The sequence below is a fragment of the Eupeodes corollae genome, chromosome 3, assembly GCF_945859685.1.
Source record: "Eupeodes corollae chromosome 3, idEupCoro1.1, whole genome shotgun sequence".
Lineage (NCBI taxonomy): Eukaryota > Metazoa > Arthropoda > Insecta > Diptera > Syrphidae > Eupeodes > Eupeodes corollae.
In genome coordinates, this window is record NC_079149.1 from 64590275 (window position 1) to 64606540 (window position 16266).

A 16266-nucleotide genomic window follows, 5' to 3' on the forward strand; every position below is an offset into this window, starting at 1 on the left:
AAAAAAATCGTTTCTGAACACAATTGTACACTAATGGTATCAAATGAAAAATTAGTTTGAGTTTTTTGTATATGAATTTAATATTTTCAAAACTATTCGTGGAGAATCTTAGGTATTTAAGGTTGAAGTTTACAATTAAGAAAAGAGCAATTCATTTGAAACTTTATAGTGTACACTTTTGAATTTTTGAGCTTTTACATTATTAATTATAAGATCATTGCCATTAAGTGAGAAATGATTAAAATAGCAACCATGAGACACTTCCTTATATTTCTAAATATATTAAATTAAAGTTACACAGATAAGTAAACAGTTAATTTAAATTTAAAAAATCTACATATGTATTTATTTTTACGGCGGACTGTTACTAGAGAAATTCCAAAATAAATTGAGAAAATTGAGAAAGTCCGGGACCAAATATCAGTAAACTTCGTACCTACATACGACTTTAGTTACAAACACATTTTGTCAATTGAAAAGTTTTGAATCATATATGTACAAGGACTTATTTTATAATTTCTTTCAAACTAGGAACAGGAACCTTTGACATCATATAAAAGATTAAAAAATGTACAAGAAATTTACTGAAATTTGAATGATAATTTACACGATGAAAGGTCCTCGATGTTAATATAACACTAGACGGCAAGGTATTTTTCCTGTCAACAAAACTGCTGAAAAATATCCATAAGTTGTTTGATTTTACCTGTCTTACAAAAATCTAAAAGAAACGTAATTTATGCTAAGCCGGTTTTCAACACTAAAAGATAAAAAGGTTTAAAAGTAAGTAAGTCTTTAAAATAAATAAGAAAATATATAAATAATGTTGAAAACAGGGGAGTCATTCCCAAATTTTCAAAACGATATCGCCAATAATTTGCTTCACGTAACTCTGGGCAGGTTCAGAAAGAACAAGGAACTTCATTTGCAGTCAACTTCATTCTTTAAACGTAAGTTTCGACCAAAACTTCTTGTTAATTTTTCATGAATTTCAAATTCAGAACTTCACAAACTTTTACTTTAAGTTCATAGTACAAAAAGTACCAACTAAATTATTGTCTACAAAACACTCCTCAAGCAAGCTAAAACTCCATCACGATTTATACATTGTCTTGTAAAGAAATATAAGTTATTTCTTTTCGAAATTGACAAATAACCATTTTACAGAAAGGATTAAATGAAGTTGTGCAAAAAATAAATAAATCATAGAGTAATAAAGTTCAGCTTTCAGTTGAATGAAAAAACATGATCACCTATCATTTTGATATGAGTAGACTTGACTTAATAGATAGGTAGATTTTTCTTGACTAACTTTCCAGTCAACTTTCCAACATAGTTGCATTAATTGGAATGCAATTTTTTGGCAGCTGGAAAATCAGATGCTAGAAACTTGCCTTACTTTCAAGTCACTTGTGTCGCCGGAACCTGCCCTTTGTCACTATCGCCTAGTCTATCGTTTTCATTATAAGATAACTGAAATGTCAAAATGAACTCAACGAAAGATAATGCTTGTTTGAGAACTTAAAAATTTTATTAAAGTTGGTTTTTGTCTACGGGAAATTATGAAGATTTGCAGCAAATTGTTTTTTACCAAACATACCAACTATTTTGTGGTATTTATTGTTATTGTGAATGTTACTGATTTTTTTTTTGCCGCCGACAATATAACTCTAATTTAACATTTAAGTTATTTATTTCTGATATTGTTGTTATAATTATAATTTTGTATATACATACAAAGGTCAGTAACACAAATTCATCTGCAAATGGGTATAACATTTATGGGTGAGCATCCTCCCTTGGCAAATGAGTATAACCCCAATTATGTTCAAGGGAAGGGAGACAAAGTTCAATTTTATTAGGGGACATACATTGGTTTCAAAAATATTTGTTGTTACCGAAACTATTTTGGATACTGTACCTAGTGCAAGAGAATTGGTAGCTTCCGCCACAATAAGTTTTAATAGTTACAGCAAACCGTCTGGCAAATTATTGATTGATACTGCAATCTTTTTGAAGCCCTTTTTTGAAAAACTTCGATCATAACTATAATAGTTCTAATTATTTTACAAGTAAAAAGAAACAACAAAAATTCTTACATATATGTAGGTTGGAAGATATTGAGGGTCCGTAATAAAAAGATTATCATTTACGATATCGTCAATAATTTGCTTCTCGTAACCTTATCACTATCGTCTCGTCAATCGTTTTCAGTATAAGATCTTTCAGTATATTTCAAATACTCTTATACTATAACTGCAATGTCAAAATAAACTCAACGAAATATAATGTTTGAAAATGCTATTAAACTTCGTTTTTTGTCTTTGGGAAATTTTAAAAATTTGCAATAAACATGACAAATATTTTGTGATTTTTATTGTGATTGTTACTTTTTATGTTTTTATTTGTTGCCGTCGACGATAAAACTATAGTATCAAAATGTTTGTAAATCAGCTGCAATAATAAATCCAATTCTGTCCAAGAGAAGGAAGATAAGACACCATTTTATTCACAATGAACATGCTTGCTTCAAAAATATATTTTGTTGAACTACTTTGGATTAGTGCTTTGTGCAAGAGCGATACTAAAATCATTGCCTGTCGAATATACCAATGTTTCTCCTCCCCCAAAGTTTCAATAGTTACAGCAAATTTTAATATTATAAATTATGTATGTAGAACGACAACCTTCTGGCGAATTTATTGTTTCCAATATCATTATAAAGTCCTCTTTTGCAATTCCGAAAGTATAATTCTTTTATTTATTTAACAACAATTAAGAAAGATTAGGAATGTTTTGTATATACAAAAAATTCTACGTATGGGTTAGAATAGATATTAATCCGTAATCGAATTAATTGTATTTTTTTTTGAGTTTTTATTTTTATTTTGTAACAAAACTAAACTACAGCGAAACTTTTTTATACTTCAATTTGCTTTGTTATCAATGGAAATTAATAGCAAACTTAGTTATCGTGCAAACGCTATAGTTTTGACGATATCATTTTGACGATTATCGTCGAAACGCTATCGTTTGACGAAAATCGTTTTACGGAATGACCCCCCTGATTTATCTCTTAATTGTCTCCATAACCGTATTCATTTTTTTTTTTTTTTTGAGTTTTCATTTTCACTTTGTAACAAAACGCAAAAGCATTTTTATTTCAATTTGCTTAGTTAATAAATGCTTAGGAAATCTATGACAGACGATATGTACCTATTTAGCAAACGCTATCGTTTTGACGATTGTCGTCTTACGTAAGGTGAGACTATCGTCAAAACGCTATCGTTTGACGAAAATCGTTTTACGGAATGACCCCCAGGTATCTAAACCTTAAGTAAATACATAGTTAAAATAAAAGTTTTGATTCGAAATCAGCACTAAAAATTATCAAATTCAAGGTTTTCTCAAAACTTCATATAAAGGCTAATAACTAATGAGATTTTTCAGAAACTGTATCTAGAAAAGAAAGAATTGTTCTTTGAAAAATCATCATACAATTTATTGTTAGGGAATATATTGAGTATTAATGAAGCTTTGTTTTTGGTTGTTCTTAGCATTTTCGAAAATAATTAAATCTAGGACATCTTACTCATTACAAAAAAGTATTGCTTTTTTAGCATTGTATTGACATTGAATGAAATACATACACATGTAAGATTCATCATGAACAAAAATTGGAAAATATTATTTTGGAACGCTAACAGCGTCAAACTTTGTCATTTAATGTAATGTGACTAAAAAGCTTAAAGCTTTTCTATATTGCAATTGAGCGGACGGGTATATATATATACATATTTACAGCATATATTTAAGTATCTGATAGTTTTAATTGGATTTCGCTTAAATATTTTTCATAATTTAAACACTCAAATAGTATTTAAATTGAAATCATTAATTGGCTAAGTTTATTTAAAATATATGGAAAAATACTTAGAAGGGAATCATATTCATTTTTAATGATGCAAATGAATATGAATGTACTTCAAATACATGTACAAAATTGAAAATTAAATTAGTGTCATACATATATACATATGTACATACATGCATACACAAAAGTGACTTCAAAGATTTTATTATATTTTTAAATCGAAAATATGTATATCAATTTTAAATTTTACAAACTGGAAAATAAATATCGTGGTTTATCTTGATACACACAAATTCGGGTTGGATTTGAAAATGTTTTAATTTAAAAAAAAATATTTGGTAATGCCTGCTTGTTTCCTTAAAAAATAAAAGATTCAAAAAATTGTTCAAAAATATTTACTAAATTTAGTGAAGAATTGTTTTTACTTTTTAAACTGTTAGATACGTAGTCAAGGGATTACAAAAGTAGTTGAAATTCCGTTCAGACGTAGTGTACAAATTTCGGCTACAAAGTTATTGCACACTGGTTTTGACGTTTCACAATCAGCTGTTCGGAAAGAACACAAGAATTCAAAATGAAATGAATCTTTTATATTATATCTTCTATTTGGTTTTATTGAATTTAAAAAGAAAAAAAACTATTTAAAGTTTTGAAAACACAAATATTTCTTATTTTATATATTTGTATTTGTCATTAATATGACAGTTCCAGATTGACGTTTTAGTGCAATTTTGCATTCACAAAGCTATTGAATTTTGACTACGTAGTCACTAGCTTTGTGAATGTGCCCATTTTTACAACCTTAATGGAGTCCCAAGAGAGAGGTTCCCCCAGAAAAGTTTTTCCTTCTCTGTTGTTTATTGTTGTTTTTGCAGGATTTTGTGTTTTGTTAAAAAAAAAACAATTGATTTTTTCCACAATTTTAAATTATACTAGTTTGGTATCATGTCACATTTCATAATAAAAAATTTAATTGAAGTCTCTAGCGTTATTGGTTCGTGAGTTATTTTGGGTCAACTAAAATGTTCACTTTTTTTAAAGTGCTATAGTAAAAAAAAAAACACACTAAGTTTTTGAAAGTCCTTTCTGCATCTTTCTATATCTATATAAAAACATTTTTTTGAAGTATGTCTCTACTGGTTTTTGAGATATGGACGACGAACGTATGTACACACGGATATCATTCTAAAAGTCTTTGACTTAGATTCTAGGGACCCTGAAACGTTGAGAAATGTCAAAATCTACAAATCGGAGCGATTACAATAACTTTCCATGGGAAATTAAAAATGTTTCTGCAAAACATATCGGAAACATTTCTAACACAATTTTTCCTGAAATGTTTTTTTGGTATGGACTGGACACATCAGGCACTACAAATTTTCTGTGAAGTTCATTATTTAAACAACAAATTTGATTGAACTTTTGCTTACAAATCACAGTGATAGAAATAAACAAAAATACCTTTTCTGACAACAACTAATATCGGAACTGGAAAATTCAAAAATGACATATTAAAACTAAATGTTCATATACAGACATGGACATTAAAATAGACACAGAGCCAGTTCTATGAGTAAAACCAAATTAAAACAACAACATGCATTGGAAAGTAGCTTTAACCGTTATCAAAAAAGTTAGGCTTTCTTATGCAAAATAACATGGGTTTTATTTGTTCCTTGCTTGTTGATTGTTTGGAGATCAATCGTTTCTTAAGTAAAACTGTGTTTTTGGTGGACATTAAAATAGAAACACATTGGAACACAGACCTTAATATTTAACTAGTATCAAAAATATTAGTTTTTAATATTTTTGTTTTACTTTTATAAAACAATAAGTTAACTTTAGGAAGTTAATTCAAATTTTCAAATTAACCAGAATAATGAGCAGATCTCTCAAATTGATTGCAAACCCAATTTGAAAGCTAAGAGCAAAAAAAAAGAGTAAAGTAAAACAACCCCAAGAGAACACTGAAAGATCAAAAAAAGATCCTTACAAGTCTTCAAGGGAAAAAAGCAACAAACTAGATCTTGAAATTTCCTATAACTTTCAGAACTGTTCGTAGAAGACTTGTTGAAGCTAACTTGTGTAGAAGGATCACAAGAATGGTGATGTTATGTTTTGTTGTCTAAGGACAACAAAACATAACAACGCGGCTTAAATTTGCCCACGATCATTTTGATTGGAGTGGGCCAGAAGAAGGGAAAAAAAGGAGGAATATATTGTGGATGGACGAAACAAAGATTTATTTATTCGGAAGTTATGGCAGACAAACCCTTAGAAGGCTTAATTTCAATGAAAAGAATCAAAAACACATCTAGAAAAAGGTCAAGAATGGTGGCGGCAGTATCATTCTTTGCGATTAATTTGCTTGGAATGGCGTTGGATCAATACATTTAACTGAGGGTAAAATTGATCAAAATATGAAGGTGAATGTCATAAGGGATACGATGCTGCCTTATACGGACGATAACCTGCCTTTCAAAGGCGTAAAATAGGTTTGCATTTAATTTAATTTTCTCAAATCATTGTATCTATTTTAATGTCCACGAAATTGTTTCCTTTTATTTACATTTAAAATATTTTATGTTATAATTTTACTACAAATAATGGGTAATTTTAGTTTGAAAGAAAAAAAATAAGTCAGTAAAAAATTGAATTTTTAAAACTCTTTTTGGTGTTTCTATTTTAATGTCCAAATCTGTATTTATGTCCAAACCAATGCATTTGTTGAAAACTTTTTTAGTAAAGTGATTTGATATTTCATGCTTTGAACTCACTTCGTTTTAATTTATAAATTGAACTTAACAGAAAAAATATTCGAAAAGTTATTGCATAGGGAAAATCACGAAAGTCTATTTAATTTTCACAAGTGAAATAAGTTTCCAGGGTAACATAATTTGAAATCAACTAATAAACAATTTTGAAAAAAAAACTAAAAAGATATTGCCTTGACATGATTTATGTAAATTATGATGTAAGTATTTCATGGTATTTGGTTTGCTACTTTTTTAAAGAATAATTATAAATAACTTCATAAACATTTAGAGGACAAACATGGAAATCAGTTAATAAATTACTTTATTTTATTGCGGGGTGTTATGGTTTGTGCGTTCTACTTCAAGTGAGACAAGGAATTATTTGTTAGATCTTCAAAATAGTGTTCTTAGGTTTAAGAAAAAAAAAACATCTTACTGATGTAGAATATTTTTTGTTTCAATTAAAATAAATTGCACAACCGTTTAGTTGGTCCAGTTTAGAATAATAATTGACGAACGTGTAAATATGTTTGAAAATATATATTTTTAGTTTTGTCAGCTTTAAGTTTAAGCCAATCTACTGGAAAAACAAAAGTCTGAAACAATAAAGAAATAACATAAAATTTGATAGAAAACATAATTAAATTCTTAAAACACAAACGATTTTAAAAAATAGAAATCTGTCCATAAACGAACTATCCAAATGGTTCAATATTCAAGTTAACCATTTTGAATCGTCTGCAAGATATAATATCAATTGCAATTATTGTAAATATATGGCCAGCTTTTATACGTACAACTAATTTAAATATACAAACATCAATAAAATAATCTTTTAAGCTAATAAAATGTACGAGTAGATTATGTATGTTTGTATATAGTTGGGTAAAATAAATAAAAAATGTATAAATATGTTAATCTGTAAATATTGGTACACCATATATGTATGTAGATCCTCAAAAAGTTTACAATATTTATATTTTGATTGTACGGCTCAAAATCACCAAGGTTGTAAGCTATAATGTTGACTTTTAACTTATACTGTACTCTTTTAGTAATATTTTTTAGCATTAAATATCTTACAGAAACCATCGCTTCGGGAACGTTTTTTTAAGTTTGATAAAATCAACAAGAACAAAACAAAGCACATATTTTTTTGTATAATTAGCGAACACTAAAAGGGTTTTGCATACGTTTATTATGCCAAAGACACAGTGTGAGCATTAGGAAAATAGGCAATGGTTGGACAGGAGGTGTCGGTGTACATTGATTTTAAATTTCTGAACATTGCAATGACAGGGAAAGATAGATCGTTGCAAGGCATTCCACATTGACGAATTGATGATGTTAATGTCACCAATCATTTTAAAAGCTCTTTTTTTAATACTGTCCAAGAGGCTTAAATAAGTTACTGGACACTAGCCCAGAGATGAGAGTTATATTCAAGTTTCGGACGTATATAGGTTTTGTAGATTGTAGCCAGATCAGTCGGAGAGAAATATTCTTGCAACGTCTTAAAAAACATAGACATCTTGTGGCATTTTTGGCAACATCGCGTATGTGATCGCTCCACAAAAGGTGGTTGCTGATGCACATTCCGAGGACGTCAAAATTTTCCGTTTCGTTGATGCAATTGCCCCTCATAGATAGTGGCTAAGAGGGTTTACCTCGCTTTAAAGATGCAAGACAGCATTGCGTTTTCGAGGCATTAAATTCCACACGATTTTTTATTCACCATTGTACAATGCTGAGCTAATCATATTTTGCCGTTGCAGTTCCACATCAGAAGAGGAGGGTTATGGGTCTGGCAAAGGAATATGAAAAGCCAATAGTGCTATCATCAGCGAAACAATGTATTGGATTAAAAGTGGCAGACAGGAGATCATTTCTAAAAATGAAGAAGAGGGTCGGAGATAAAACGGAGCCCTGGGGCACACCAGCGTTTATTTTTTGAGTTTCATACTTTAATCCCTCTAAAATAACTTGTATTGAACGGTTCGAAAGAAAATCCAACGAAAAAGATATTCGTCGATACCAAAAGCACGCATTTTCGATCTTCTACAAGGAAAATGCGTCAGATCATGTCCGGAACGTTCCAGAAATGACCGTTCACGTAATGACGATTTCAAATAAGAGCGCCCTTTGATTATACGGCGGCCATCTTAAATGCGATCTGACTTTGTCAATAGGAACATATTTGAGGTTTTATTTCGAGTCGTAAAAAAGAATTTCATTAATAATTAAATGTAATAAAAAAATATAAAAATACGGTGTATTAGGTCAAATATCCGGGGTTAAATATCCTACATTTTTCAATAATATTTTGGACTTGTTGAGCATTATACATTATAACGCGTTCCCGAAATGATGTTCTCTGCGTGTATATTGATTTCGTTTAAAATTCATTTTCTTAATTAAATATATATTATATATCAATTAAGTCCAGATTTAAGACATTAAAATGCTGGCAAAGCCAATTCTACACCTTGATGATTTTAGGCCGTATATACCCACAAATTAAGTTTATAACAACAATATTAATTAAGTTTTGAGATACTATACAAAAATATGTGTTTTATTTATTATTAGAAATAAGATTTTTACGACACCGAAGATTATTTAATTTGGAAAAGAATTAGTTGGTTTTTAATATTTTATAAATACATTTTGTATACATAACCGCCTCCTCTTAACATAATTTACATACATAAACATAAAATATTCAGTTCTCTAAATTAAGTAAAACATCTACACATACAATGGGGTATAAAAAACAATAAATATATATATTAAATAAAATAGATTTGGGAACTTTGAGTCATTTAAGATTGAATTAGGCGATAACAAATCAAAGAACTACTGTCTTTTTAACAATCCTTCCAGATTATTCTAATCTTAATGGGTTGTCTTGTTTTGGAATTATTTTAAACTATAGTAAGGCAAAACGGTTAGAAATTCTCTATTTTCAAAAGGAGAAATGTTAATTACTTAAAGCTTAAGTTATTTTTTTTCCAGATAAGGCTATTTAGCTTAATCTGCTTTTTATTCGCATAAAAGAATGCTTAAGCTGGACCTATTTAGCTGTATATTAAAGATGAAGCTATGACTATCCAACGTTCGTTTCTTATAAAAAAAAGTTCAAGCTTTTTTGCGCCATACTTTGTTTTGCCATCAAATTTTTTTCCTTGCTTTGTTAAACAATTAAACTGTTAAAATGTTTCCAGATCTGTAATTTTGCAGCGTAACATGACAAAAGCCCTATGTGAAAGTACGCTCAAACTGGTAAGATGCATAAAACATTGTGACAAAGTTCTACACAAATTTCCCGACGGCGGCGTATTCAAGGACAAAAATAACACACCAATACCGGCAATTCGATCCTACAACCTATTATTGATATTATATAGAGTTTTCCAATAAGGAATTGACAACTTGACCATTTGGAGAACGTATTTTCACATCAATTGGTCTAGCGGCTTCCATTCCTGAGTCAGGTTGATCTTGTACGCGACAATACACGTTTTTCTTTTTTTTTAACTCAGAATAGAGCTCTGAACGGAGTCCTAGCATATCGAGTATGCTCTCAACATCCTTTAAACAAAGCGTGTTCTGATCGTTAAGAATTATTTTCGAAACACACCTCAACACTTAAGCTGTCAGTATTTGACATTTCAATTTATTTTTCATTTTCTTCAGAAACAAGAAATAAGATTCAAAGCTTAAATTAAAATGGAAAAACTAATTAAATTAAAACAAACATTCGATTTGCTTTTTTAATAAAGTGAGGATGAAGATTCTGAAATTGTAAATATTGTTTTCAATTTCACCTGTCAAATGATTGTGTTCAGCATTCAAATCGGCCTGCTCAGTTAATTAATTCTGAGATCATAGAGCACGCTCTGAACAAGATCAGAACGAAAAAGAAACACAAATTTAAAGCTCAAAACGTTCAGTGGTAAAAAAGAAACACAATTTTGTATTTGACAGTTTAGGCTTTGGTCTAAACTAAAAAAGAAAAAAGCCTAATAAGGCCTAAAAGGCAGCTATATTTTCGACCAATCCATTATCTTGCAAACATTTGGCAAACATTTCTACAAAAAATTGGAGTTACCACTTTTAAAGTTGTCGTCACTTTTACAGTCTTTCTTTTTTAGTTCAGAGTAGAGCTCGAACTGTCCAAAAATAATTGTGTTTCTTTTTGAGCTATGATCGTTCAGAGCTTCAAATTCGTGTTTCTTTTTTAGTTCTGAACACGTTCAGAGCGCACTCTGTAAGCTCAGAATAAAATAACAGAGTAAACTTAGTAAAATGCTGAACACAAACAAATTGATATTTGAAAGCCGGGAAGTTAAAAAACACATCGTCAAAACAATAAAAATGGCGGAACATGCTGGTCGCTCTAGTGCAGAAGGAATGATAATTTGGAAAAAACTAATTGCATATAGTTGTTTCATAATTAAATCAGAGAGCTCTGAACATACTCTGCTCAGAACTCTACTCTACTCTGCTCGCTCAGACTCTGCTCAGTTGTCAGCTCTGAACAAAAAAAAAGAAAAAAGCAAGTTGCTCGTTCGTGTACTTTAAGATGATGAAAATTTTTGAGTTATAATTCGTAAAAGGGTGCGTTTACAAATTATATTAAACTTGTCAAAGTTAGAAAACCCAATACTTGGATAAAGTTCATTATTATATTTTTTATTTAAACGAAAAGTTAGCTTGAAATTTGAAATTATCAATCGAATATGTACAAAAAGGTTTTTATTGAAGACGAATGATTATTAAATGCAAACGCATTTTAATAAGCTTTTCCTTGCTTCCGGTCCATTTCTTTTAAAAGTGATCTTAGTTTGAATTACACGTAAAATGGGTACTTTGACTGTTATTAGTTAATTGATTGTAAAATAACTATTAACCTGATAAAAATCGACAGCATTAAATTCACAAAACAATTCGATGGTAGCATATTTGTACATAATGTAATTTGTGTTTATATTTTACTTGAAGTGCTTTCAATTAGAACGAATGGGAACATTAAAATATTTAAAATAAACGAGTCAATTTTGCTATCGCCATCTTCAAACTTAAATATTTTATATACTCATTGTATAGATTTCAGATTATACTTAATATTAGTTTTTCGTCGATGTTATTTTTTTCCATAAATATGAAGATTACATTTTTTTACATTTTACTAGTTTTTAACATTTAAACTCCACAAGGTACGAATATGTAAATTGGTTGTGTTTAATAGGTCTATCATTAGAAAAAAAAAATCAAACTTACTTTCTCTGGTTGATCGCCTGGAGTATCGCGAAGATGAATATTCGTCCATAGCACAGACGCTCGGGTCTCTTGAAGTTAAAGTACTGTGCTCCCTGAAATCACCTGCCAAAGAATCTTCGGGTTCAATTATTAGAGGAACATCGATTAATTCATAAACAGGTTTTTTTGACATGGGTGGTGTAAAAATGTGCAAAAAATCTCTAGCTTTAGCTTTTTGTACAGTGTCTTCAGCGTAATTTGTTGTTTCGGTTGATTTAAGAACAGTGTTTTTAATGTAACGCATCTTTTGTCTAGCAGTACGCAGAGAGTTATCTAAGCCAATTGATTCGATGAACACCCCATCAATTAATTCTCGGGATTTTCTCTCAAGACTCTCAGTGTGCACCAAAACCTTTTTATCAATTATTGGCGGCGGTGGTGGTGGGGGGTAGTTAGTTTTAACAAGGAGAATTTCAAATGTTGTTTCGTATTTAATTTTTGGCAGGGGTTGGAAAAAGCCAGGCATGCGAAAGACATTTTGCGGAGCCCTATACGGAGTCTCCATGCGTCCACTTTGTTCAATCATATCCGATATTTTATTATTCCAAAGCGTTAATGAAGCATTATCTGTTATGTTAGTAATATTAGAAAACTGCTGTGTGCCATCATGAGCAGTATTAATTTGCGTATTGCCTTCGGCATAGCTAATAATAGAATCTAAGAATAGGTTAGCGTTAAGAAGCGTTAGAATAATGCGTAAGCAAACTTAGGTCTATCATACCGTGGGTGTTTTCTGCAGCTTGTTGATCCACTTTTGCAATATATTAACCTTAAAAGCAAAATAAAAAAATATGCATTATTTTCTATAACTGCTTTAAAAGTGCATATGTACTTTTAAAAGGAAATTGAAATGAGCGTAATATTGAAAATTTGATAATTTTTATTATTTTTTTTAAAATAAAATAAAACCATATAAACGAAGCTGAAGATAGCTGCACCCAAAATCTTTTTTCTATTAGAGTTGCAAACCTAGAAAACTGTGTTTGAAAAGTTCCAATATCATTTATAGTTTTTGAGTTCTGTAACTATAAATATAGAGGAAACAAAAATGCAGCCATCTTCAGCTTCGTACACATAATAATAAATGATTGAAACATATCCGTTGATATATGGACATATATGTTAAAAAATAAGGATCTTTAACGAATATTCTTAACTCAAATGTTGATAATATTATTTTAACGTAGCATATTTTTCTTCTTGAAGAATTGTTGGTTAGTTTTTGTTTATTATTAATAGTTACCTTTAGTCGAGTGTATTACTTTGTGTTGCAACAAAGATTTTGAATTAAGCGTAGGAAATTTTCTTCGTTTCGTTGAGTGACTTGGAGGTGGAGATGAACAGCAGAGTTTAACAGGGATTTAAAGTAAAGATGAGCGCTTGTTTTTCGTAGATCTGTGGACACAAATAAAATATTAAATTTTGTTTTTTGTTCTGTTATGTAAAATAAGAATAATTCGTATTTAATTTCTAATCTTATAAACACGTTTGCTTATACATCAATAACTCACTTTGCGTCGTTGTTACGTTCCAAAACAAAACACGTCAATTGAAACGACGCAAAGTGAATTATGATTTTGTATAGGAAGCCATATAAAGATTAAAGATAGGTTCCAGAGTTACGAAAATACTTCTTTTTAAAAAGAAAATTAACAAAGTAAACATTTTAAAAGCGAAAATAATATAAAACTGTTTTCGCAAAACTATCGTAAGCTATTGTGTCTTAAACCACATGTCAAAAACAGTGGCTGATGGTCTATAAAACCATCTAAGAAACCTAAAGTCATCAGTGCCTGATAGTCTATTTAACCATTTAAGAAACCTTAAGTCAGAATTGAATTTTATTAACAATTCAATGACCAAAAGTGGTCGATTTGGATTTTAAAATGTAAGTAGTTTTATTTTCATTTTTAGTTGAGATTATTTATGACTGTTTGGGTGCTATTAAGAAATACACAAAAACTAACACAATGAATGAGTCGAATTGGCAGAACAACTCCGATCAAAAAGCGATTAGGTCTATAATTTATCGTTAGTTAAATGTGGCGATTTTAAAATAGATCACGTACTTTCCTATAATTACCATTACGGTGAACTTATTTTCCGAGACAAAATAATGAACAGTACCCAACAAATTAAATATGTTGACCAATTTTCAATATTGTTTGTATTTCATTGAGTAATAGTTAATAAATATAATATAATATAAATGAATTAATAAATATAGTATAATTAGGTAGATACATTTATAAAATAAACAAAAAAGGAACTTTCATCGATAATAAACAAAACAAACATAAAAATAACACAGATTCTTTCATTCTCTAACGTATTATAAAAAACAAATAAACGAAACCTTAAATTTTTTTATATCATATTGTCAAACAACTTTGACATCGAATTACAATATATTAATTTTGTTAAAATATGTACTTTTCGGAAGAATAATTTTTTTTAAATTAATTCTGGCTTTCCTTTTAAATAATTCTTAAATTCGGTCCAATTCAATTCATAATTGCATTTGGAAATTAAAATAGAGCTGATTATTTCAATTGTCATATTGTTTTTTTTCGTTTGTCCATACATTGTTTAAAATTGAGACAACTCTTTCTGTAGGGGCATTAAAAAATCTCTATGATTTTTGAAATGTTTTCAAATTACTGCATCATTTTTTTTATCGAAAAAGTTGAAAATTTCGAACCACCTATCTCTAGCTTATTTGACTCTCCTTCCATTCAACAATTTTTTCTGAAGAAACGTAACTTTTTACACATTAAAACTCATCGAAAACATCAGTGTCATTAAATGAAATATTGCTTCTCTTCCTTCCTTGCTCTTCATTTATTTTTGGAGTGAAGGATTTTTTAACAATGCAATAATTTCAACAGTCAAATGCCATAACTAGTCCAAATGCAAAAAAGATGAGTTTTATTCACATTCACTGAAAGTTATTTTTACCATTGTCATGTTCAGTAAAACTCAATGTTAAAATTAATTTCCAGTGGTGAAAGTCATACTGTGCGCAAGTGTAAGAGTATCTATAAGTTTAACTTCCCCTGTATGTAAGGATGGGAGAGTAGGAAGTGTCCCGAAAAAGAAAGATTAAACATTTAATGGTTTTCATGCTTAGGCTTCCTTAAAGAAAAAAGTCATAAAATAATGAACAAATAATGAGCAATTTGTAAAATAACATTTTTATGTTTTCCGACACACAATAATTCATAATGAACATTTTCTTCAAATAATGAACTGTTCATTGTAATAATGAACGGATGGCCACCGCAATAGGGTCTTACAAAAAAGATCTTATGTAAAAAAAGATTGTGAAGAGAAAAGAACTTTGGAAAACGATATAAGCCAAATGACTACCACAGATACAGTTTCAGCATCTTATCCTTTTCCGGCTACATATATGCCCTAGATAACTCAAAGTATTTTTTTTTTGAAAGTCTTAAACCGATCGGAAAAAAAGTAAAGGTTTCAAATCACAAGATCTCAGTGGCCAATTTTAATCACATCTTTTAAGAACTAACTTGGTAAAGAAACTCATCCTGTTAAATTGCGATCGTTTCGTTATTTATGCGGCATTAATACGAGTATAGTGAATTTTAACAATTTCAACGATTAGTGTGTACATATGTACAGTCAAACTTCCCAATAGCGAATTTGCACGGGATCAGTAAATTATTTCGTTATATAGAAAATTCATTATGCAGAAATTTTGTGTTTCAACTTTTATTTAAAGAAGTCAGTGGTTTTAGTTTCGATAACATTTTTTCATTTTTCTTTTTCAACAAAATCGTCTAATAAATTAATAGATTCAAATAAATTAGTCCGTACGTTAGTTTTCATCTCCAGAAAGGTTCAAAACACGTCAATAGCAATGTCTGTTAACTTTATTAATTATCAACAACTTTCTCTCAAGAAAAATGCTACTTCGAGACATTTTCAATTATATTCACTGAAGCCTGAACAAATAAAATCACAGGGAAATCCCGTTTTTTGTTGTTGTTGTTTTTAAGCCTAGTACGCAAATGAAGTGAAACGAATTTTTTCGGCGGTCTCCAAGTGCAGAGCAAAATGAAAACGAAAACCACAGCGAAAAAATATTTGTGGAGAGTTCTGTCAGCTGTCAAAAACAATTGGCAGTCCAAGCTGCTGGTAAACAAAAGTAGAAAAGAATTCTACTTATTAACATTTTGTTGAGCAGTTAGTAGGTACATTTTTTTTCATTTCTGCAGCTACATATATTACTCCAGAGGATCGCAACGACTGAATTATTTTTGTGAAGCCTATTCTCCAACTTCCAAATAA

General features: G+C 29.7%; 1 protein-coding gene across 1 annotated transcript in view; it reads right to left on the bottom strand.

Moving 5' to 3' along the window:
* The window catches only part of LOC129952871 (obscurin), a 46008-nt gene that overhangs the window by 17685 nt on the left and 12057 nt on the right, over nucleotides 1-16266 (bottom strand). The window contains 3 exon segments of the mRNA XM_056065786.1: nucleotides 11914-12027; nucleotides 12674-12721; nucleotides 13196-13347. Coding sequence (XP_055921761.1) covers nucleotides 11914-11962 — 49 coding nt within the window. The 5' untranslated portion in view covers nucleotides 11963-12027; nucleotides 12674-12721; nucleotides 13196-13347.